Source organism: Hemibagrus wyckioides, linkage group LG09 (genome assembly GCF_019097595.1).
Source record: "Hemibagrus wyckioides isolate EC202008001 linkage group LG09, SWU_Hwy_1.0, whole genome shotgun sequence".
Classification (NCBI taxonomy): domain Eukaryota; kingdom Metazoa; phylum Chordata; class Actinopteri; order Siluriformes; family Bagridae; genus Hemibagrus; species Hemibagrus wyckioides.
In genome coordinates this window covers 11,585,877-11,608,921 of record NC_080718.1, presented here as the reverse complement: position 1 = coordinate 11,608,921, position 23,045 = coordinate 11,585,877, and the positions used below count along the sequence as shown (strand labels likewise).

General features: G+C 36.9%; 1 protein-coding gene across 3 annotated transcripts in view; it reads right to left on the bottom strand.

Moving 5' to 3' along the window:
- Positions 1–23,045, bottom strand: part of adam12b (ADAM metallopeptidase domain 12b) — a 106,268-nt gene that overhangs the window by 29,974 nt on the left and 53,249 nt on the right. For all 3 annotated transcript variants that reach the window (XM_058399816.1, XM_058399814.1, XM_058399815.1), the window contains exons 5-11: positions 22,521–22,597; positions 19,273–19,459; positions 16,335–16,400; positions 15,427–15,498; positions 13,335–13,504; positions 13,043–13,127; positions 9,900–10,048 (exon numbers count right to left, since the gene is read on the bottom strand). In XM_058399816.1, the coding sequence (XP_058255799.1) occupies positions 9,900–10,048; positions 13,043–13,127; positions 13,335–13,504; positions 15,427–15,498; positions 16,335–16,400; positions 19,273–19,459; positions 22,521–22,597 (806 nt within the window). The remainder of the gene's footprint in view (positions 1–9,899; positions 10,049–13,042; positions 13,128–13,334; positions 13,505–15,426; positions 15,499–16,334; positions 16,401–19,272; positions 19,460–22,520; positions 22,598–23,045) is intronic.

Genomic DNA, 23,045 nt, shown 5'->3' with positions numbered 1-23,045 from the left:
AATGGCCATAGAACAAAACTGTGAAGAAGTTGACAATTTAAAAAGATACAACGTGTGGAGATACTGATTTCCTGCACAGTAAGGAGGATGGTGAGGGAAACCCAGAAGAATAAGTTTTATAACTGTACAAACTACAGTCGTGGGAGAGAGGTGAATTAACAGTCAAGACTACTGGTTACTGATCACAAGGTTAGGGGTTTGAGCCCCAGCATTGCCAATCTGCCACTGTTGGGCTCTTGATCAAGACCCTTAACCCTCTCTGCTCCAGGGATACAGCCAGGAGCCTGACACTGCACTTTGACCCCAGCTTCCTAAAAAGCTGGGATTTGCAAAGAAAGAATTTCACTGTGCTATAATGTACAGGGGTTGAAACTGAAATGCCTGGTTTTAGACAACAATAATTGATTAGTATGGTGTAGGGCATCCTTTTGCGACAAATACAGCATTAATTCTTGTCATGAAGTCTTGCACAGTGGCCAGGGGGATTTTGAGCCAATCATCTTTCAGAACAATGGCCAGGTCACTATGCCATGCTCAGTGATACTGAGCCACTTTAGGGCACAAATATTTCTGGAGCTGAGTGTATTTCATTTGTGGTGAATGTAGTGAATTGTGCATTTCGCCAAATCAAGTCCAAGTCTTATTATGTACCACCTTAAGTGGGTGGACTGCAACTGTTGTAAAAAGAGAGCTGTTACATCCATTTTCACAATTGCTATGGAAAAACATGTCACTTCACTGACATGAATTTAGATTAAGAAGTCAAAGGAAAGAAAATTTCAAAGATAAATGATTTTGTGAACGTTTCCCCCTCTCATTTGCTCTTTGTCACGTCCCTTGACACTAACACTTCAGAGTTGAAAGAAACATCTGAATAAGCGAAGAAATGAACGTGACCTGAATAGTCTCTCTCTCTCTCATATATAACTATGTTGCAATTTGCAGTAAAACAAATGCAGGCAGATTTGGTGGTGTTGCTCCTTATTTGGGTCTTCCTGTGGTGCAAGAAAAAATTTGCTATAAATCAGTGGACTTTTCTACTTAGATTTGCACACTTACATTATGCAGATGGGTGTTAAGGTTCCTCATCAAATGGAAACAGGTGGCAAAAATCAATATTTTTGTGAGCCCTTGAAAATATCTATTCTGTGGATTAAAACCAAAGTGAAGGCAAACATAAACAAAAAAACTGTGAAAACATCACTATAAACTAAGAACACATAGGCAACAGAACCACTGTGGAACACACTACAAACACACCATGAAACAAATGCTTGACAAACAAAGGGACACAAAAACACACAGAAATCGTAACTTAAACAGGAGTGCTAATGAGGAGTAACATGAAAAAGGTGTGAATGATCAGTGACATGTCACACAGTCATTGCTGGGGCTGAAGGTAACGCACCAATTTTGTCATAACCATGACATGCTGAAAGTAGAAAAGGACAATTCTAAGAATATCAGGCCTAGGCAGTCAAATGTATTGATCTGATTAAAAGTTAATGCATTAATGTAAATTTCCCTCTGGGATGAATAAAGTATCTATCTATCTATCTATCTATCTATCTATCTATCTATCTATCTATCTATCTATCTATCTATCTATCTATCTATCTATCTATCTATCTATCTATCTATCTAATGTGTTAATGGCTATATAACATTAAGGAAGACTTTCTCTCTCTTGTCTTTATGATTAATTAATTTTGCTCTTTGTTGGGTGTTACATTTTGAGGTTTAGAGTCACTGAATTACACTAAAGGACACTAAACAGCTTCTGAATATTTTTTTTAACCTGTGGGTCTGTATTGCATCAAATGCAACAGATTACAGTTTTAACCCTGTGAGATGTAATCCCATGTGTTCTGGACAGTGGCAGTCACTATGCTACTAGACTGCTATGAATTCTAGGGTTAGGGTTAAAAAATCTGGACTAGTAGGTACTAGGGGTTGTTATAATACTCTATTTGCAAGTTCACACTCAAATGAAACAAGGCAGTGGGCTGTGTTTGCTCTGTGGGCCTTGAGTTTGACACCTGTACAATAAAGAATAAAATGCTTGTGGTTTTTTTGTTTTGTTGTTTTTAAAATGTGCATTGAAACATCAGAAGTTTCCTGAAGTTTAGTGTTTTCAGAGAGCCAATCACTCCAAGCATCATGCTGAGCAGACCTGTGTTCAGGCGCCAGTGCACCTGCAGCGCTTTTGACATCTTAAAGTGTGGTTTTTTTTTCAGTTGGGAAGAAGTGAGATCAGATCTAAAGCAAAGCCAGCTCTTTCCCCACAAGTAAGCAAACCTGACAGTAGGACTGATCATGAAAAACAAATTATAAAGAGAGAGATAGAGAGAGAGAGAGAGAGAGAGAGAGAGAGAGAGTAATCATTGTAGAAATATAAATAAATAATTTAAAATAAAAGGAAAAAAGAAAGTTCATCTAGACAGCAGGTCAACATGAGTCCCTGGGTCATTTGTAGGAAAATGTCCGAGATTTTTCCCTGCATGTCTTTGTTTAATGCTCTTTCTCCCTCTCTCCTTTCTTTCTATCACACACACACACACAGATGATTATTATTTCAGCTGAGCTCGTGTGTTGCCTGAATGTTCCTGGAAAAGGTTGGGAGTTCCACTGGATGATGTTAGCTTAAAGCCATTTTGACCAGACCAGAACTCCAACAATGTTAATCAACCTTCCCTTTGGGAAATTTAGCCTTCCAGCACAGGCCATCAGCATGTTTGATATCAACCCCCCCACCCACCCTCTTCCTATTTTGACATACAACTTCACACACGGCTATAAATATATCACCTCTATTAACAGTGAAAGACAAAGTAATGCAAAGCTCGATATTAGATAGCCCATTTTACACCAAGACCTTTTCGTCACGCTATACCAAGTGACCTTATTAGCACTGTTCTGATAACAGTGCGACGTGTGAAATGTGGAAGCAGACATAGTCATTTAATCAGAGCTGTTTAGTAGCGTGTACCAATCTGGAATCAGGACGCCACTGTGCTGGGCACTGCAGAGGTGATAAGAGAGTCGTTTGTGATTAGGCATGCAGGAATAGCAATAAAAGGCCAAAGTGATATGCAGTCTGTGATAGCATCAGATGTGCTTTCTGCACAAATGTCATCTGACATGCTTCATATTGCAGGCACATTTACTTCTCTCATTCAGAGTGAGAGGGACTAAAGACTAAATTGTTCAGGGAGGCTCATAATCTAAACTGCATTTCTACTGACTGGTATTAGAAGAAGAAGAAGAAGAAGAAGAAGAAGAAGAAGAAGAAGAAGAAGCCTTTATTTATTGCATGATCACATGAAATTCTCTTCTTCACTTTTCCCAGCTTGACAGGAAGTTAGGGCGAGATCAGATCAGATTATGTGGTCTGTCAATAAGTTTGACCCAGGTGGATGTCTGATGGAACCACTAATGGATCACAGTAAACAAGTCTGACCTTGGGCTATCGACACCTTTCAAAAGATATCATCTGTAATAAACCAAAATACCCACAGTGAGCCTTTAAACAGCCAAACTGTTTCAACAATACACAGCAGAACTATAAAAAGCAACTGTGTATACAACCACAGATCCAAACAGATTCAAATTCACAAGCAAGCACACATATGCCCATAAAATACATTTGTGACCACTTTCGCAGTTTGCACCCAAGACGCTAACAAATCACAAGACATCCAGTGTGTTGAGTTCTACTCAGTTAGTCCTCAGATAGTCCTCAAACAGACTCTTACATGCTGAGCAGAAAGTTCACTTTATTCTTTACTACCATGAGGTTTGTATATGCACAACAGCTGAGCATACAACATATACACAACAACAGAATTATTGAATGGCTGAAGATGCTGGTATAAAACATTTATGTTGGTTTTCTAGTCATAAAATTAACAAAATACATGAAAAATGGCAAAGAACTTACCACAGAGGGTCAGTTAGAACAGTTAACTGCTGAACAAGACATGGCCTAGCTACAGAACTGGCAAGACAGTATGTTGGAAAGTACATATGCGTTATGTTTTCAAGCCAGTTCATCAACCATGCCGTTTAAAGTATAAAATATCTCATATAAACTATGTTTTATAAGGAAAAATATTTGAGGTGATATCAAGGTCAAGTAAGCTGAGAACACAATTTCTAAAAATAATTTGTAGCCTAAAATGTACATTTGTCTTGTTTTCTATTCACTTACATGGCTTTGGGCATATTATTAATTGTAATATAACCAGCCAGTAGAGAGTGTCAGAAACAATTTGGCTTCACATCTCCTTCCATGTTATGAAGCCCACCTATATATACAGTCTCCAGACTGCACACATTTAAAGTCACTTTCTACTCCTGCATACTGTGAAAAACCAAAAAGCTTTCAACACAAAATAGTCTTGACATGCAGAACTCTTAGAGTATATAGCAATGAATATAAAATATATTGGCAGTAAGGAAACCATTAAGCAGTGGCAGGGTCACAATAAAGAAAAAACTTTCAAAAGTCTGGAACAGTTGAAAGGAGAGTTTAGCGAATGATAAAGGAGGCGAATAAGACTTCAAAGATTACAGCCTCAGTGTTGTGTAGTTTGTTGATTGTTGGCCTTGTCACATTTTAAAATCAGCAATCCAACCATTGCATCCATTTGATGAAATAATTTTCTCAAAACAATCTGTCAGTGGAATCAGAATAATGGTCCCTGAATAGCAGTGGAATTATTCTGTTCAAGAGATTTACCTGCTCCTCTAACTTCTGTACATCTCTCTCTCTTTCTCTCTCTCTCTCTCTCTCTCTATCTCCCTCTCTCTCTGCACATAGATCTGGAAATTGTCAGGTATTGTCGGCACTCATGAAATAATGCAAGCTTCTCTTCACTTTCTTACAATCTTTATTCCTGTTTTTATTCCCTGTCCATACAACTGTACACATCTGTCTATCCACTCATGCATCTTTCCCTCTTTTTTATCTGTCTGCTTCACTCAGTCTGTCGGTCTAACCTATTTATTCATCTCTCTTTCTGTGTGGGTTTGCTTCTCTATCTATCTTTTTGTCATTCTTAGTATCAGGACCCATACCTGACTTTTTCTGTGAATCTGTCTGTCAGTTTGAGTGATGTGATCACTCGCAAGTGTGTGTGTCTGACTGGTAATATGTGTGTAGAATTTATAGAAATATAGATATAATGTGTATATATTAGGAGTATACATTTCAGTTTTTGTAGTTAGGTTCGGCACAGAAGTGTGAAATGGATGTTGTTTATGTGAACCCTACCACTGTGCCATGAAAACACTGGAAATCCCTGAAATATGAGAATCTACTAAGATGCTGGTGTGAGTCAAAATCAGGTCCTTTAGGAAGCACTGGATTGCGCTGTGTATGTTTTTCCAGAGGAGATTTTCTGTTAATAACAATGGAGAATGATCATTTAAGAATGAATGCATGTATAATTACCATACAAATGATTACAAAAAAGGTCATTAAATGCAAATATTTTTAGAGTCCAGCAGATATCTTATGGTTTTAATTTTAACCTTAGTAAGGCAGTTGGGCTGCTAATTAAATAAAATTTTTCCTATTAGTTCCATATTAATAAACTTGACGAAAAAAGGTTGACTGTCTGCGTATTGCAAATCACAACTACGTGACTTAACAGTTTTAAGTCTTTTTGTGTGATATTTGACTTTATAGAGTAGTTTTGGTGAGGAATTTAGCTTTACATCTTTTAAACTTCACACTGAAGTAAAATCCTTGCACAACCCAGTCCCAATCTAGGCATGTAGTCTGGCAAAAATAGAAATAATTCTAAAAATACATAAATGCATACATAAATTAATAAATTAATTAAAGTATATTCTCCTGTATTCATAACACATGATTTTTTTTTTTGCTATTTGGTTTCATCCCTAGTGTTTATGTTGGTGCCTGTGGATGTGTTGGTGCTTTGTGGTTGAATACAGTAAGGAAGTCTGCATCCCTCTTTTGGGAAGTGGAGAAAAATAGGGTGGTTGCAGCAATACAGAACCTCTTTAATCTAACAAACACATGGGCCACTACGTTTTGGAAAATGGAGCATGTGTTTGTTAGATTAGAGAGGATGTGTATTAGGAGTATACAATTTCACCAACGATTCTGTTTTTATCACTTTTATCTTTACGATACAATTAAACTCATGTCTGGTTATAAAGTGTTCACATCTGTGCATATCATATTAACAACAATGATCTGTGATTAAAATATCCTTTGCATTTTCTGTATTAGGCATTATCTGTATGATACTATTATGTGCATATATGGTCACTTTACAGTATTCAGGCCTGAATCCTCACTTGAATCTTCTTACATTACAGCAGCTATAAAAGAGTCATCCCCTCACCAGCCTCTTTTTAGAAGTTAATAAGACAAAAATGCACAGCTTATCATGTTACTGATAAACCAGAAAGCTAAGAACTGTCCACCCTGAAGACTTTTCCTGAGCACGAAAACAGGCTTCGTTTTTTGTTCTCGTTAAATAACAGTACCGTTTTAAATCAGTTTTATTGCTAGGCTTAAATTATGTGAGTCATATGAATCTTTTATTAACTACAGAAACAATAACTTATTTGAGCAAGCATATTAATAAATAAATTTATAGAAAATTGAAAGCATTAAGGCTTCTTTGGTGGTCACTGAAAAAAAGACCCTCTTTTGGAAGATAATAACCTTCAGTTATCTGTTACATAATCATTGAAGAATCTCTTTTTCTAAGAGTGTACATGTGATTAACCATTCAGCCAGCACTACTGTCAGAGCTGTGTTTTTATATTTAAAAAAAAACACTTCTGACCAAACAGAACACTGTGGTGCAAATTATTTTAATACATTTTTAATAAATTTTAATAAATTAGCTATGGAATAAATAAGTACATTCAACCTGCAATGCACACAAATATGAATGGAATTCATCTTTTTCGAAAACTCTGCTAATGCCAAAGCTACTACATCTAACAGGCTTCTTTTCAGCTGCTGAATTACTGTATCCCTGCATGCGAGTGTATTTTCGGAAGTGATGAGGTGACAGACCTGCGCTTTTATAAAATACAAGCCCTCACTTTCAGGCGAGGTGCTGAAGTGTAGCAGAGCGTTTCTACATTCCAGAGCTGAAGGATTTCAAAGCTATAAAAGCTGCATGGAAAAAAGCAACAAGGCAAAAGAATGATGGCACGATCCTTTTCTTATCCTGTTTATAAGGTAAAAAGGCAAACTTCATTGATTCCCCTGCATGAGGGACTTCACATTCACTGAAGGCCCCTGGAGCGCCTGCTTTCCTTTTGGCATGCTGCCATGTTGTTCTATGAGTGTATAATAGGAGAATGGGCTTGCTCTCTTTGTTGTGGCTGCACTCCAGCAGTGAGTCGCAGGTCCAACACAAACACCACACTGAGAGATAAGGAACGTGCAGCCGTGAGCTTGTGAATTGGTCACAGCTGAGACTAAAAGAGTAACTCACTCCTCTTAGACTCTAATCACCTAGCCTTAAACCAAATTAAGGCAACCAAATGAGCTTTCCAGAGCTGATGATATCAGATTGATAGCAAAACTTGGTTCACAGTATGTACCCAGTTTTTCTAGGCAGTGACAACTGTGACAATTGTTTATACAACACAGGCTAACGGCTTCTGTAGTCTTTACTGATTAAGTTAATAACATTTGTACTAACACTTAATTAAGCTAAGGTTGCTATTCAGAACTTAATAAAGCAACCATTTATATCACATATAATTCTACATTTCTATGCAGTGAAATGCATGTCATTGTGCTCTGGGTGATCATGAAAGCACATCTGGTGAAAAATTTACTCTGCCAGTTACACAAACCATAGACACTGATGTAAATTAATCTTGTATTAGAGTATTCCTTGTAAAATGGTATACACTTCAGTATTTTTGCTGTAATGTTTCGCAAATTAAAGAATGCAGTGTTTGATTTGGATTTTAGAAAAATGCATAATTTAATCTCAGTGCCAAAACTAACTAACATGGGACATGGTGACTTCCCGCTAGGAACTGTGCACAATAAGCATTACTTCCTCTGAGCCGATTCTAACCTTATGGAGCATGATGTGTGACATTTGTTGTAGTTCATTTTGTTGTTGTTGTTGTAGCTCAAAATTGAGGACTGAGGCCTGAGCTATGGTGGCACTTGTCAGTAACATCGCTGCTTCACAGCTGGGGTTTGACCTTGTCAATTTCTCTTCATGTTCTCTTTATGTTCACATGGGTTTTTTCTGGGTCATCTGGTTTCCTCCCACTGTCCAAAAAGCATTCTTGTTGGCAGATTGGTTTCACTAGGTGTGAATGAGTGTGAGCATGATGCCCTGTGATGAACTGGTGTGAATTCTTCACCCTTGTGCTCAGTTTTCCCATAATGAACTTTGGATCTTGTGACCCGGAGTAGAATAAAGTGGTTACTGAAGATGAATGAATAGATGGAGGTCTTATTTTAGGTTGCCTAATACCTATTATCTGAACATTATTAGAGAAAATGTGGTGTAATAGTGAGTATATTTTGGGGAACCTGCTGATCTAGGTAAGAATTCCTCAATCCTGATCCTGCAGTACTACCACCTACATACTTTGGTATGTATTCAACTCTTAAGCTCATTATCAAGCTTCAGCTAGGATGAACTGGGGGAGTTAAAGGAGACAAAACATTCAAAATTGCATATGGTGGTTGTTCATTATTAGGATTGAGAAAAACTGCTCAAATTCGATAGATGAAGAGTTCAAAACAGATTAAATGTTGTCAAATATTTATCATGGGATAGTAATAATTAATCTTTATCCTCTTATAATAGTTAAATTCCACAATTTGACATAGAAACAGTAGTTTCAGTGGCAAGAGAATGAGTGCAGATGATAGCACACCAGAGAAAAGTCTCATTATAAGTGTTTGTCTTAATGGTCAGTTTAACTAACAAAACACCCTTCCCCAACAGTCAGCAAAATCATTCCCCAAACGACAGGTAGATGAGTTTCGTACTCATCATCTGATAAGAGCAAATTGGCATCAGTCTGAGAGAACTCTCCCATTATGAGGTGCCCTCACCTTATCAACCTGATGTTTACTCATGCCAGACTCTAGTCACATTAACCGTCACTCCTGGCAACTGTGTTATCACTACATTCCAGACGCAGTGAAGAAAACGGATTTTTTTCCTTGAGTTTCCACCCTGTTTTTAAAGCCGGTGAGCTTTTTCCCTTACCAAGTTTTCTCCAAAGACTGATGAGATTTAGACATACACAGATGCATGAGCACACTGTGTGTGTATTTGTGTGTGTGTGTGTGTGTGTGTATGTGTGTGCTTGCATCTCACTGTAAGGGTTACTAACCATGGGATTAAATGAAAGATTAGTAGAAATATACAGTATCAGTGACTAGAGAATTTCTAAATTAAATCAGTAAATCAGACAAATCAGTACACATTGCTAGTTTTGAAATCCACTGCCACCTGAACTACACACATTACACAATGTAGCTGATGGTAGAACAATGACAGACATTTTTCAGAAACAGGAGCACACAGGTATATGGAAACACTGATGAAACTAAGCAAAATAAAGTCCAGAGCGAAGCTGCAGTATAACATCAACGATTTGCTGTCTTTTTCTGGGTGATTCAAAACCAATGCATTACATTAGAAACTTTGCTAAAAGAGAATAATTAGTATTCATTTCCTTTAGACTAATTTGCTCTCCATAGACTACTACATTTCACATGCAGAGAGCATGCTTCTGGGAGCTTTTGCTTTAAACAGTCACAACTACAAATAATATTGTAATAATTAAATTAATAATTGTTGACCTGATAATGACTTAGAAATTGACATATGGTGACAATTTGTATTTAGGCAACTCACCCTGTGGATGGTGTCATGATACAGCCTCCACGTTCCACTGTCATCCCACAGCCACACCCACGCTCTGGAGTGTCGTGGTTCATTCCAAAGTTGTGGCCTAATTCATGAGCTAAAGTCACGGCTGCTCCAAGTGGATTGTCTGAGTGATCCTGGATGGAGTGAGAACATGGAACAGCATAACTGAATTGTATCACAACAGTGCATTGGTCATACATTATTACTGAGCTGCAGAACCTCTGCCTGGATAAAAGAAAACAAGAAAAAACTTCTGAACCTGAGCGGAATCTTTCCACATCCACTTTCAGTCAACTTCAAATTTTTTTATTATTTAAAAAATGATCTAAATACAGGAATGTTCATTTAAGATCAGAATTACACTATATAGCCAAAAGTATGTAGACACCTAACCCTCATACTCATACAGTATGTGTTCCTTCCCCAAGCTTTTGCCACAAACGTGGAGGTGCACAATTGTCTAGAATGGTTTTGTATGCTGTAGCATTGCAATCTCCATTTAAGATACCCAACGTGTGTTCCAGCATGAAAATGCTCCTGTGCACAAAGCAAGGTTTATAAAGACATTGTTTGCTAAGGTTGGAATGAAAGAACTCGAGTGAGCTGTATAGAGCCCTGACCTCAACCCCATTTAATATCTTCGGGATGAAGTGGAATGCTGACTGTGTGCCAGGCCTCCTCACCTGACATCAATACCTTATTAATGCTTTTGTGGATGAATGGGATGAAAACCGCACAGCCATGCTGCACAATCTAGTAGAAGGTCTTACTAAAAGAGTGGAGGTTATTATAACAGCAAATGGGGAATAAACACTGTATAAAAACCAATAGTGTTGGAAGAGCACATATGGATGTCATGGTCAGGCGTTCACATGCGTTTGGCAATATAATGTATTTGCTGGTATACCGAACTCATTTTTGTTTAATGCAAAATAGAATAAATAAAATTTCTCAATAAATTTAGTAGTAGTAGCTGTAGCATTCAATAAACCAAATTCATTACTCCCTGCCTTGAATATATTGATTATAAAAGCTGGGTGCATTTTGTATTTTACAGCCAGCATGCAAAATCCTTCTCTTCCATATTTCATATAAAGACAAGACCTGTAAGCTGTCATACAGTTCGACTTTAAATGGATGTTTAAACTGTGAAACTCAAACAGCCTATTAAAAACAGAGCATGGCATTGGAAGGAACACACCTATGGGAAAGATCAAACCAACCAAAGAAATAAAAAACTCAGTCTCTCTGTCTCTTCACAAGTGGCTGATCTGCTGACACCACCAAGTCAATTAATAAGCACCATTTATCACAGCCGACAGCTGCAGTTTTTTAATTATCACATACTCCTAATCACTTCTCCCCAAAGAGACTCCAGTGAATTTAAAAGACAGGAACTTTTGCCACACCCAGAATGGGACATATTCCTGGTGTGTAAGTGATTTATCTGGGTTAATAAAAATGTAAATGTGTGGTATTTAGCTGCCATTTGCAACCACGGGTGATTTTTTGGGGGGGATTGACAAGCGACTGCTGAGGGCTGAAGAGAATGTAGGTGCTTCTAAAAGACCATGGGGAGCTCCTGCAGTGTTCCACTTAATTAGATTCATTACAACTCAAAAATCACATGTGGTTCACCTAGCACAAGGCACTACAGCCCAAGGCAGCATAATAGAGCCAATCATATGAGGAAAAAACAAGTGTTTCAAATTGTGGGATTTTTATGAGAAGTCATGAATAATCCATTAAAGCAGGAGAAAATGTGTTTTGAAGAATCTTTTTTTGTTAGATTTCAATAAGACATTTTTTTTGTCCTTGTGCATTACGCTGAGTGTCCTGCAGAGAATCAACTTACTCTCACACTTGCCTTCCTATCCCACTGTGATAAATGCCACTAAATGCTGAATGAATGACAGATTTTGTAAATTGAGCGACCGGTAGAAGCCTGGTAGAAAAATAGCTTAAACACCCAGGGACTGGAGCAATAATCAGGAAGGAAAATTGAGTGTGGTTTAAGAGTTTCAATACGGTGGCCTTGAAAGAATACAGTAGTCCGATTTGATGCACAAGCAGAAAAAAACAAATCTTTTAGAAAAGTGTGAGGAAAACATCATATTAAGACGCAAAATAGAGTTAATCATCAAGAATGTGACACATCTTACACTAAGTTCTTATTTTATAAATGTGTGGTATGCTTGGGTAATGTTTGTATTAGCTATATTCCTAACTAATAATTGTTTCAGTAAATCTAAACATAATGTTTTACTAATAACATTTAATACAATGGATCTAAGCTACATTTGTCATATGTGCTATGATAGATTTATCTGTTTATTATGTTTAGATGGCAGGTAATTTAGAAATATATAACTTTCCCTGGCATATAGAGTACAGCAAAGGCAAAAAAACCCACCCTGAATGTCTTTCTTATTTACTCAGTGGAAGGAAACCAGAAAACTCTGACAGACACACACAGAATCTCTCTCCACTTACGCTATAATGTCTAAACTTCTTTTCTTGACACAATGGTTTGTTTTCACTTTGGCTACTTGCTGATCTGGTACTTTGCTTCACCTCTTCATAAAGAGAGTGATGCAGCAGCGCTTTAGTCTAGACCTTTGGTCTATCCAGCTCTCTAACATCCTCATCTCTGCTCAGACAAATCAGATTCCAATGCTTTAACACATCAACACATTGTTCTTGTCATCTTATAGCTAGTTAAGCAAAGTCTCTACTGTAACTGAGCATCACTGTGTTATGCTGTTTGACTGCACCGCATTCTGAGACTTTTCTGGGTCCAGAATTTTGCTGGGTAGATTTTTGATATTAGACACCATTTACCCATAGCATGCAAACAAATTAAAACAGGAAGTGAGGTGATAGTTTGAAATCACACATATATACAGTATTCACAAAATAATGTACAAAGTATGACATCTACCAGTCAAAACTAAATCGACCGGTACATCATACTTCATTAAATATTGAATGACAAAAAGTAGCAAAAGAAATTTATCCATCATGTTTAAAATAAAATTCCATTGTAGGTGCACTAGTAACATCCACCTCTGATGCAAAATTAACTTCTTTAATGCGTTTTACAGCAGAAATCTGTCAGAATTATTCACCATGACGATTCCTCCAGACTGTTCTGCAGTACACATGCTCATGATGGGGGCCATGCCAATCGTAGTCCCCTGGAAATACACACCACTGAAACACAAATGTAAAAAATCATGTGTTGTTATATGACTGCATTCTGTTAGGATTTATCTGGAGTCATGTTTTTTTTTTTAAAGAAAAAAGGATGTACAGTATGTATGTATGAGGAACATGTGTGCATTGACGAGTATAAAACTCTCCATATGGTACTGACATACAGGTGGTGCAGTGTGGTTTGATTGTCTGGTTTGAATGTACCTGATAAGTTGAGCATTGTCATGGGGTCTGAGAGGTAGCAGTTTGAGTTTTCTCCAGTCTAGAAACTCATGCAGTGTGGTAAACGGATCCTGTGTCACTGAACATTTGTCAGAGTCACTCCAAACCTCCAGCCCCACCAGAGCTACTCTGATATTTAGAACCCTGTAGAACTGAAACACACACACACACACACACTTATAGACATTTTGTTGATTTTCTCTACTCCCTGTTCAGATTATGTAAATTAAATTCTTACCTTCCTGTACAACTCCCACACAAGTAGCATTTAAGAATCTGTTTAAGTATTTGTCTAAATTCTGATGATAAAACCTTCCATCACTCCATCTTCTATAGCACTTATCCTAAGCTGAGTCACAAGAAATCCTGGAATCTGTTCCAGGGGACAAGGTAGGAGACACTCTGGATGGTTGCCAGTCCACCGTAGGACACAATCTCACACACACTTTAGACTTGACAAAAAGCCTAATACACACTCCTTTGGACTGGGAAACAAAACCAGAGTACCTGGAGGAAACCCCTGAATCATGAGGAGAACCCTATGCACACCGGGTGGAAGCAGGAATCAAACCCTGAACCCTGAAGGTGCAAGGAAAATGTGCTAAACACAAAGCCCCCATGCCCCCATGTTTACAACTTCAGTAATAAAAGTTCATTAGGCATGTTTTGTTCAAATTAGCTCCGGAAGTGTAGTAAGTTCGGCAAGGGCTCAAGCCCTATCCTCATTCCCAACCTTCCGCCACCAGAACCTACAACACCTGGAGTTCAAGTAGAGTTAGCATGCTCAGCAATTCTGCAGCTTGGCAGCAAAAGTACAGCACTATAACACATGAAATTCGGTGCATGCTGATTTATAAGAACAGTCAAGAGTGTCGTTGCTGTCCTGTTTTTCGTTTGTAATGAGCTCTCATGAGGTTTTTTTAGCTCCAGTGTTAGCATCGATAGCTGCATGTAAGGCCATTCAACTGCTTGAAAGCGAAGTTATATCACTATAAACACGTGAAATTCAGCTCATTGTGATTTATGAGAATGGTCAAGGGTATCATCGCTGTCCTGTTTTTCTGTGTAATGAGCTCTCATGAGCTTGCCAGCTCTGGTGTTAGCAATCTTAGCATTAGCTACACTGGAATTTAATCTAGTTCTACTGTTTCGTGTTGTTCAGTTTGTTCGAGGTGCATCATGGTGTTTTGGTCACAGGAGAATTATCTGGTTACACTGATCACTTACCAGTTTTACCCATGTTGTTTCTATCCAAACAAACTGAGATGGGAAGTGGAGTGAATGGATTTTGACAGTCTCTAAAACGAGGCCCATGTAAACGCAACAAGTTTTCTCAGCTATATAATTAACTTAAACACAAATGCCTAAACATGATTTGTTTTTAAAATCAAGTTATACCAACTTGCCAGGTTATTTGTAATTGAAACAAATAAATTCCTCATTTGTAATCACTTTTAAAAATGACTGTTGCACTTTGAAATCCTCACTACACACACTTATCTCTCAATACACAAGCACATTCATTTACAAAACATGGCAAGCAGTTCATCTACAATCTGCATTAGTGCTTTCTCTCAACTGGCCTTTTGTCAGAGCGATCATTTCCCAGAAATCCCAGACTACAATTTATGGCCAAAACTATGTGGAAACCTGTCTATCACACCCATCTATTCCAAAACATGGATATGCTGTTATTATAACCTCCACTCTTCTGGGAAGGCTTTCCACTAGACCTTGGAGCATGACTATGGGGATTTGTGCTCATTGAGCCATTAGTGAGATCAGGCAGTGATGTTAAGTGAGAAGAAATGGAGTGCAGTCAGTGTTCCAGTTCATCTCATAGGTGAGGCATTGTCAGGGGCATTGTCATGCTGGAACGTGTTTGAGCCTCTTAGTTCCAGTGAAAGGAAATCTTAAAGCCACAACATACAAATGCATTCTATACAACTGTGTGATTACAAGATTTTTCTCACATATATGTGTGATGGTCAGGTATCCACATACTGTATATCAGGCCATATAGTGTATATTTACAAGTCAACTATTTTTTTTTTACCAGTGATGTGCATCATACCTTGTCAACATAATTAGCGATCTCAGCCATCCTCTGCTTCACCTTTTCTACATCTTTCCCATGTTTATGATACTGGAGAAAGAGAGAGGGATGCATCAAGAATAGATCTATTGAAACATTTAAAAATTGTTAAAAAAAAAAATCTCATAGCCTTATTTTATTTTTTTTTTTAAAAATCATATGAAAAACAAAAGTGAAAAGGGGGAAATGTCATCTTGTCTGTTAATCGTCAAAATCTATATTTTCCTCACACAACTGATGAACAACTTTACTAACAAGAGAAACTAACAAGTATTTGTGTGTGCCTGTGCAGTAAGCAGATCTGCAATGTCATGAGAAATACTGGGAGGAGGAAATAAAAGAAAATGACACAATTTATCATCATTTAACTAATAATGCAGACAAATAATCATATCATGTCATTTCTTTTGCTTAGTGGGAAAGTCATCAAAAAGTCATCAGAAGTTTTTAATAAGCAAATATATGAAAATTGCATTTCAATTAATGTCAAAGTAAATGTTGGAAATTAGGAACACTTTTCTCTCTCTCTCTCTCTCTCTCTCTCTCTCACATACACACACACACATACTTACAAACACTCAAACAGTAGTCACTGTAGTCATCATTTCCTTTACAGCTGATGGCCATTTTTGACCACCACTCTACTTCCTGTTTCCTGTCTGGCCAGTAGGAAATGGTGTTCCACTTCCTGTGTAAACCCCCACTCTGACCTGATTTCAGAGCAAGCCAAAACAACAACAACAGACCTACACTGTGTTCCATGTTATGGCCTGTAAATCCATGGCCTATCCCTTAACCCTAGGTGGGTTATGTGCTCATAGACCTTGGCAACATATTAGTGGCATCTGTTGTCCTGTGGGCATTACAGCTAACCTGGCAAAACCTACCTCCCTGTTGTCTGCCACAATAATGAGCTCCACATATTTGGTGGTCTTCTGTGCATCTCTTTTATTCTACAAGAGGGAAAACAGACAGTTAGGAAAACACAAATCATGTTTGCAAAAAAAATCCTCTCATGAAGACCAGATTTTATATGCTCATAAAGAATAATCTTTTAACACATCTTTCTCCTCAGAACATATGAAATGTTGTTGGCTAGAGAAGATGAGCTAGATTAGCTAGTCAACTAGGCAAGAACTTGAACAGTCCCATTTTTCATTGGTTGTAGTTACACATAAAAGATAATACATTCAACTATGATATTACCTTTACCTCTTATTATTTTGTTTTTAACTTTTTACATTTGTTCTTATTGTGCTGAGTAGCTTATTAGTTTCCAGATTTTCCCAATTCGGAAAAGTTTGTGATGCTTGCAAGTTATTTAACTTGCCCACCATCAACCAGATTGTCTTGACAGGTGTGTGTTGTGCAGTAGGCTGTGGTGCTAGAGTTACATCAATGAGCTGTGACAAACGACTGTTACGAACATTATGTTTTAAGACAGCTGCATAATAGACAGAAATGCTTTCTATAGTTCTTGAACCTACTTGCACACCAGGCAACTACCAAACAAAAAAAAGAAAAGAAATAAGGATAGCTTGGACATGATATCCAATTATCAGGTCACTCTGACATGGCCCAATCAGACACCTTTTCCAATCAGTACGGTTTTAGTTACAGGCAATTAGGAATGATTATTTTGTTCTGAGGAGCCCTGTTTGTGCATTGTCCATTTCATCGCAGTAAATTAAACAACAAACTGCTTTAACAAAACTACATAGGTTTCCTAAAATCAACATGAATAAAAAGCACTAGATATCACATGTTTAGTTGACTAACTATACCTCAGCTTTCAGTGCAAGCTCTATGAGATGAAGACACAAAGATCTCATGAACGTATTATTTTAGCACTCCATGTCTATTAGTTGTAATCCGTAATAATATACAGATAACATTTTAGCTAATGTCAGTCTGATTTCTGGATGACATTCTAAAAAGATTCTTCAGTCCTATTATAACCAAGTTGTGTCAGTTTGCTAGACTAATTAGCTCATTTTGGACCAAGTTGCATTCCTATTTTTTATTTATTATCTTTTTTACAAACACCAAATAAGTCTGTATAGCACTAAACAATTGACCATGAGTGTTCAGCCAGCACTTGAATAATGAAAGAGATTTGAAAGCTGGGTCTTCAGCTAAAAAAGATCAGAATCTAGTTCTGTTCACTATCCAAAAGCAGTTGAACTGAGGTAAGACATCTAATTTTCATCTGCGAGCAAATGCCAGCAGATGTAACTACAATTAAGATGGCTACTAAGTTCACAAACACAATGGTAGATAATCACATATAAGTGTTAGCTGACGTTATAGTAGCTACTTGTATTTTGCAAGGCCTGCAACTCTCTGTGCCTATTGCTCTTCTCACTGGCACAGTTCTTCTCCTGAAGATTCTGGCTCACAAATGTAGGGATAGATGTCTCTATGCAACGGTAACTTTAAAAAAAAAATCATCACCATTATGTCATTTCTGTGGCTTGAGTAATCCATTTGCTCCATGTCAATAATTTACTTATTAGCTAGCTATCTGACTTCCCTGAATACATCATTAGTTAGTGAGAACTACAGCTCATTTCCCCTTCTCCCCCATTCCCCTTCCCATCCTAATCATTGTAGTCTTTCAAATTTTGCTTTCCACTTTCAAGATACAGAATCGGAAGGGTTTTTGCTTGCATTTAAACGAGAAATATTGCTACATAGCCCACTGTGTCATCACTGTAAGATGGGAGTAGATATGTGTATACAGATATATCAATGGTTACTCTTTTGGCCAGAATATATCTATAAAATTGTGTATCTTGTAATGTACTTTTATCTTGTAATGTACTGCCATTTCCATAGTTCTAGTACTCACATTCTACTTAGTTTCATATATTTATTGTATGCTTCAACATAAAATAACATGAACACAGATCTCCCTATTTAGGGCAATTTAAAAAAAACAAAAAACAAACAAACATCCAGCCACAGCCCTGAACTACTATAGACTGCTATCATTCCTCATTATTCCATCATTTTAAGCTGGCACAGTGTAACATTAACAGTAGTTGTGGCTTCCATATGAAACCGTATTACTCACTACCAAGTGAAAACTCTTCTGTTTTCACAAATGACCCCTTATGTTATTACTGCAATGAACATTTATGTGTTATAAGAGCAGAATGAGCTCTCTGCTACTCCTGAGCCTCTTCAGAAGGATCAACACTGGTCAGGTAGGAACGTGCAATAAATGGTCATGGTTTACTGGATCTTTTTTTGAGAGGGTTTTTATAATAATGTACACTAGTACACACACCAGATGTGTGTGGTGGCCTGGAAAAAACAATAATTTACTATAAAAAAATAAAGAGTTCTGAAAACTTTGCTTGTTTCATAAACACAATAAAGTTATAGCATTATAAAGTCTGATAAATCTAAATATTATTATTATTATTATTATTATTATTATTATTATTATTATTATTATTATTATTACTATTATTACTATTATTACTATTATTATAATTAATAATAAGAATAATAATAAGAAGAAGAAAATAATTTCAAAATTTAATTCAAACTCTGCTGAAAGATGCCAACATGTGTTTAGCTAAAAGCACTACTATTACATATTGATTTCATTTGCATTTCATTTAATCAAGAAATATCGCACAAGCAACAGTGCTGTTGTACGGAATATCAGCACGGCTGTGATTCGGCTGTCAGCACAGGTCCTGCAGTTATTCATAGCCGTTGCCAATATTCATATTTAGTCACTGAAATGTCCCTATTTTACTAATTAGTAATATTAAAGATGGAACAAATGAAAGAAATGAGAGATTTTCTGACCCTGGAGTTGAATGATTGTAACAGTTCCCGGACATTTCCTTGGTTGATGTTGGACATGTTGTGTCCATGACCACAAGTTCCAGAAGGGAAGTGTAAATGTTCTCCTCTGTAAACCATGTGTGTACCGTTGTCTGGCTCAAAAGCAGGCTCCACCATGAACATCTCATTTGTAAGTAAGATGAACCCCCTGTGGATCAAGCATACAGGAAACAATATTAAGAAATAAAGGCTAATATAACAATTGTAATGCTGGCCTTATGTTGTAATCACATTTATATGAGGATTTTGGTACGAAATAAGATCTCACAGGGACCACAGAGAACCCACAAGTGGAACATTAATTAATTTCCTTTATTACAGCTTGGGTCTGTGCCTTATTCAAGGAAGCATTGAGTGAGTGTTGAGGATGATGGAATTTGAGGGGTTTTGACATGTAACATTACTGGTATTTTTGCCATTAATATATCATTTTTATTTGTGATTAGATTTCACTTCCTGGGACGCTTAAAATGCAATGCACATTTACAAGCCATAAACTTGCTTATAAAATATATGACATAATGTTCAGCGTTTTAAGAGATTTCAGCTACTTATTAAACTGTGACATTATATCACCTTTAACTGGGATTAATGAATCTATCCTTGCACATTCTGCAAAGATGGTGAACATGACAGAAGAGCAAAACTGGATCACTCATCAACTCAGTTCAAATAGTATCCCATACAAATATATGGATAATATTTCATGTGGAAATGGAAAGCAGAAATTTCCAGTATGGACGCACATCAAATATATTCACTAACCAGCAAACGTACCATTTAACAATTAATCTTCCTCTCTGCTGGAACATGTGGGTGGATGTGGAAAGAACTGTGGTGAGTTTCAAATTGCTGTCCCTCCCAGTGTCCCCACACCCCATTACTCATCTGAGAAGCTTAAACAGCGCAAAACATTCAGAGTTCCCCAATGTTTGAGTAAGCATTTCTAACAAAGATCCCAGACAAAATCCAATTTTAATATCCAGAAATCTGCAAATTAAATGAGCATAAAATGTGTCCAACAGAAAGAAAGATAAAAAGGCTATGTATAAGTGATCAATGCAATATATGCCAAACTCATTTAGTGAGAAGAAACACATGGCTGATGTGTTCATTTAATTATAAAATTCTGCTCTGTATGTGAACAGAAACTTTTGCTAGAATTCAAGATGTGAAGATGTATGTAAACAGTGTATCTACATGCAGGAGACATTCCAACAGGCAAGAGTCTGGCTCTCCTATTGAGTTCTTGAAGGATCCTTAGCTTCCCAAATGGGAAGACAGTCAAAAGTAATGTTCTAATGTTCTCAAAAGTCAGTGTTCCTCAGAAAAAAATGAAAACATCACTTATTTTTAAGTGTGTGGGCTTAATTGTGTTAAAGGAATAAAACATAATATTGGTGTACACTTTGCTCTGGGCCACATCACAACACTCCAGTGAGCTGAACTTGGTTATTTTCCTTTTACTACAGTAAAGTTTATTCCTCTTATACCACATAAATTTTCCAGTGATTACAATTATTAGTTCATTAATGAAAGACAAAGTGCTGAACTATTTACATTTTAATTTTTAATATTGTGGTAGTTTTTTCCTATTAACTTGCACAATAAATAAATAACTAAAATAAAAAAATAAATAAATGCTTCTTCTTCTTCTTCTACTATGATCACTTACTGTATGTTGCAGTCACTATAAATATGCCCTCACCATATTTTTCCTTCTGAAGTTAATGACACAAAAATAAGTAAGTAAGTACTTAAGTAAGTAAATAAATAAATAAATAAATAAATAAATAAATAAATAAAAATTGTAATATTACTAAGAACTCTCAAGGCCAAAAGTCATCTTTTCCTGTCATGGAAAACTTATTGACAGTTGCAAAGCACACAACACCAAAGACTTCTATGAACGTTAAATAAATTACTTCTTGCAAAAAATCTTCACCAATGATTAATGATGAAACTTTTTCCTTTTTTAAATATGTTAAATATTATTAGCTTTAGATTAAGTATGCATCTGCCTTACCAATACCTGTTAAATTATAATTATTAGAAGTATAAATATTAGAACAAATGCATTAATATAAAAATGTGATCTTAATAAAATCCAGCACAACTATCAGAGATGCTGTTACAGACAATGAATCAACATCTTCGCCACATTATATAAATGAAAGGAGATGTGTGCACAATTTGAATCTGGTTAAAACCCCATCAAAATACAATTTCAATAAAACTGTTCTCTATCTTCAGTAACTGCGTTCTCCTATTCAGGATGGCAGGGGAGCCAGTCCCTGGGAACACTGGGTGCAATGTCTCTAGCAGAACCTCAATCGTTCATTAATTCGAACAGTTTGCACAAGGCCTAAATTTTTACCATAATCTTAAAACCTGGAAAGCATGTCTTATAAAGTCCAGCTTATTCATTTACTGATTTAAGCTGTCGATAAATGTTCTGGTTTTAGCATAAATATTTTAACATTCTGTTTCTTTATTATTAAGCATTGCCTTTAGAGGTTAAAATTTCATGCTTGGCCTTCGCACCACAGAAAACGACTGCAACCAGAAATATCCAGAACCACAAGCCTTCTTCTAGCCTTCAGACAGTGTATGAATTGCGGCCTTGACGTCTGTCTTCCTAAAGATTTCAGACTCAGGCGGTTTTGGACCTGGTGAGCTTTCATTAAAAAGCTTTGTGTAATAACTGAGGAAAGTCCTTGGAGAGTGAGCTTTGTCACTAAATAACTCCTGACGCTTGCATTTAATGTTTACTTTTTCACCCGGTCAGCCTTTTATGGCAAATTTACAGCAACCAAATGCTCCTAGGTAATTACACTTTACTGCATCATTGAACATTTTCATGACATGTTAAATACTTCTCATCACAATGTGTACTTTCAGCACGAGTGATTAAGCAAAGGATGATGCTACTGACTTTATTGATGGTTTAATTAATTCTGTCAGGTTTATGGTTACAAAATTCACCTTTCTGGGTCAGAGACAAACTGAGCATGGAAGACAAAACATGAGCCAATAAACTAAAAGAAAAAAAAAAAATAAATAAAGCTCAACAACTGCAGGCTCAGAATAGCTTTTCGCACAGAAGCAAACACATTTGTGTTTATTCCTTTATATTCTTGTAAAGACCTTCAGGATCAAAATTGCTGAAAATTAGCACCTTGTGAAGTGGTGAATGAGATCTTTCATACCTGAGACCAGAGCAAGTGCTGAGGCTGACATCAGAGTCGGTGTGTCCTTCAACTTCACCATGATAATAGCAGTTCACCTGAGAAAACACACACATACACACACAAATTCAATCATTATAATTCCAAGTCAAATAACCCTCAGCTAAGTGCTGATAATGATTAACCAGTTTGTGTAAACCCAGACATTCCTGAAAATAAAAAAACACTGTGTGGGATGAACATAGGAAGTGTGGCAAAATCATGGTTCATGAAACTTGTTCAAATATTGTAAATCAAGCAAATTTCACAAGCAATTTAGTCGCTGCTGATTACTGATGTAGATCTTGCTTCTGTAATCTCTCTACGACTCATTGACGTGGGAGAGAAAAGGCCAGTGCGCATCTCTGACTGCCTGAAGCCTAGCTGCTACCCTATCTTTTCAAGCAAGCAGCTATAGCTGAATGCTAATCATGTGTGGCTAACACATCTGAAAGCAAGAGATGTAAGCAGTGAAGTGTGTCATGTCACAGCTACTGGATGGATCTT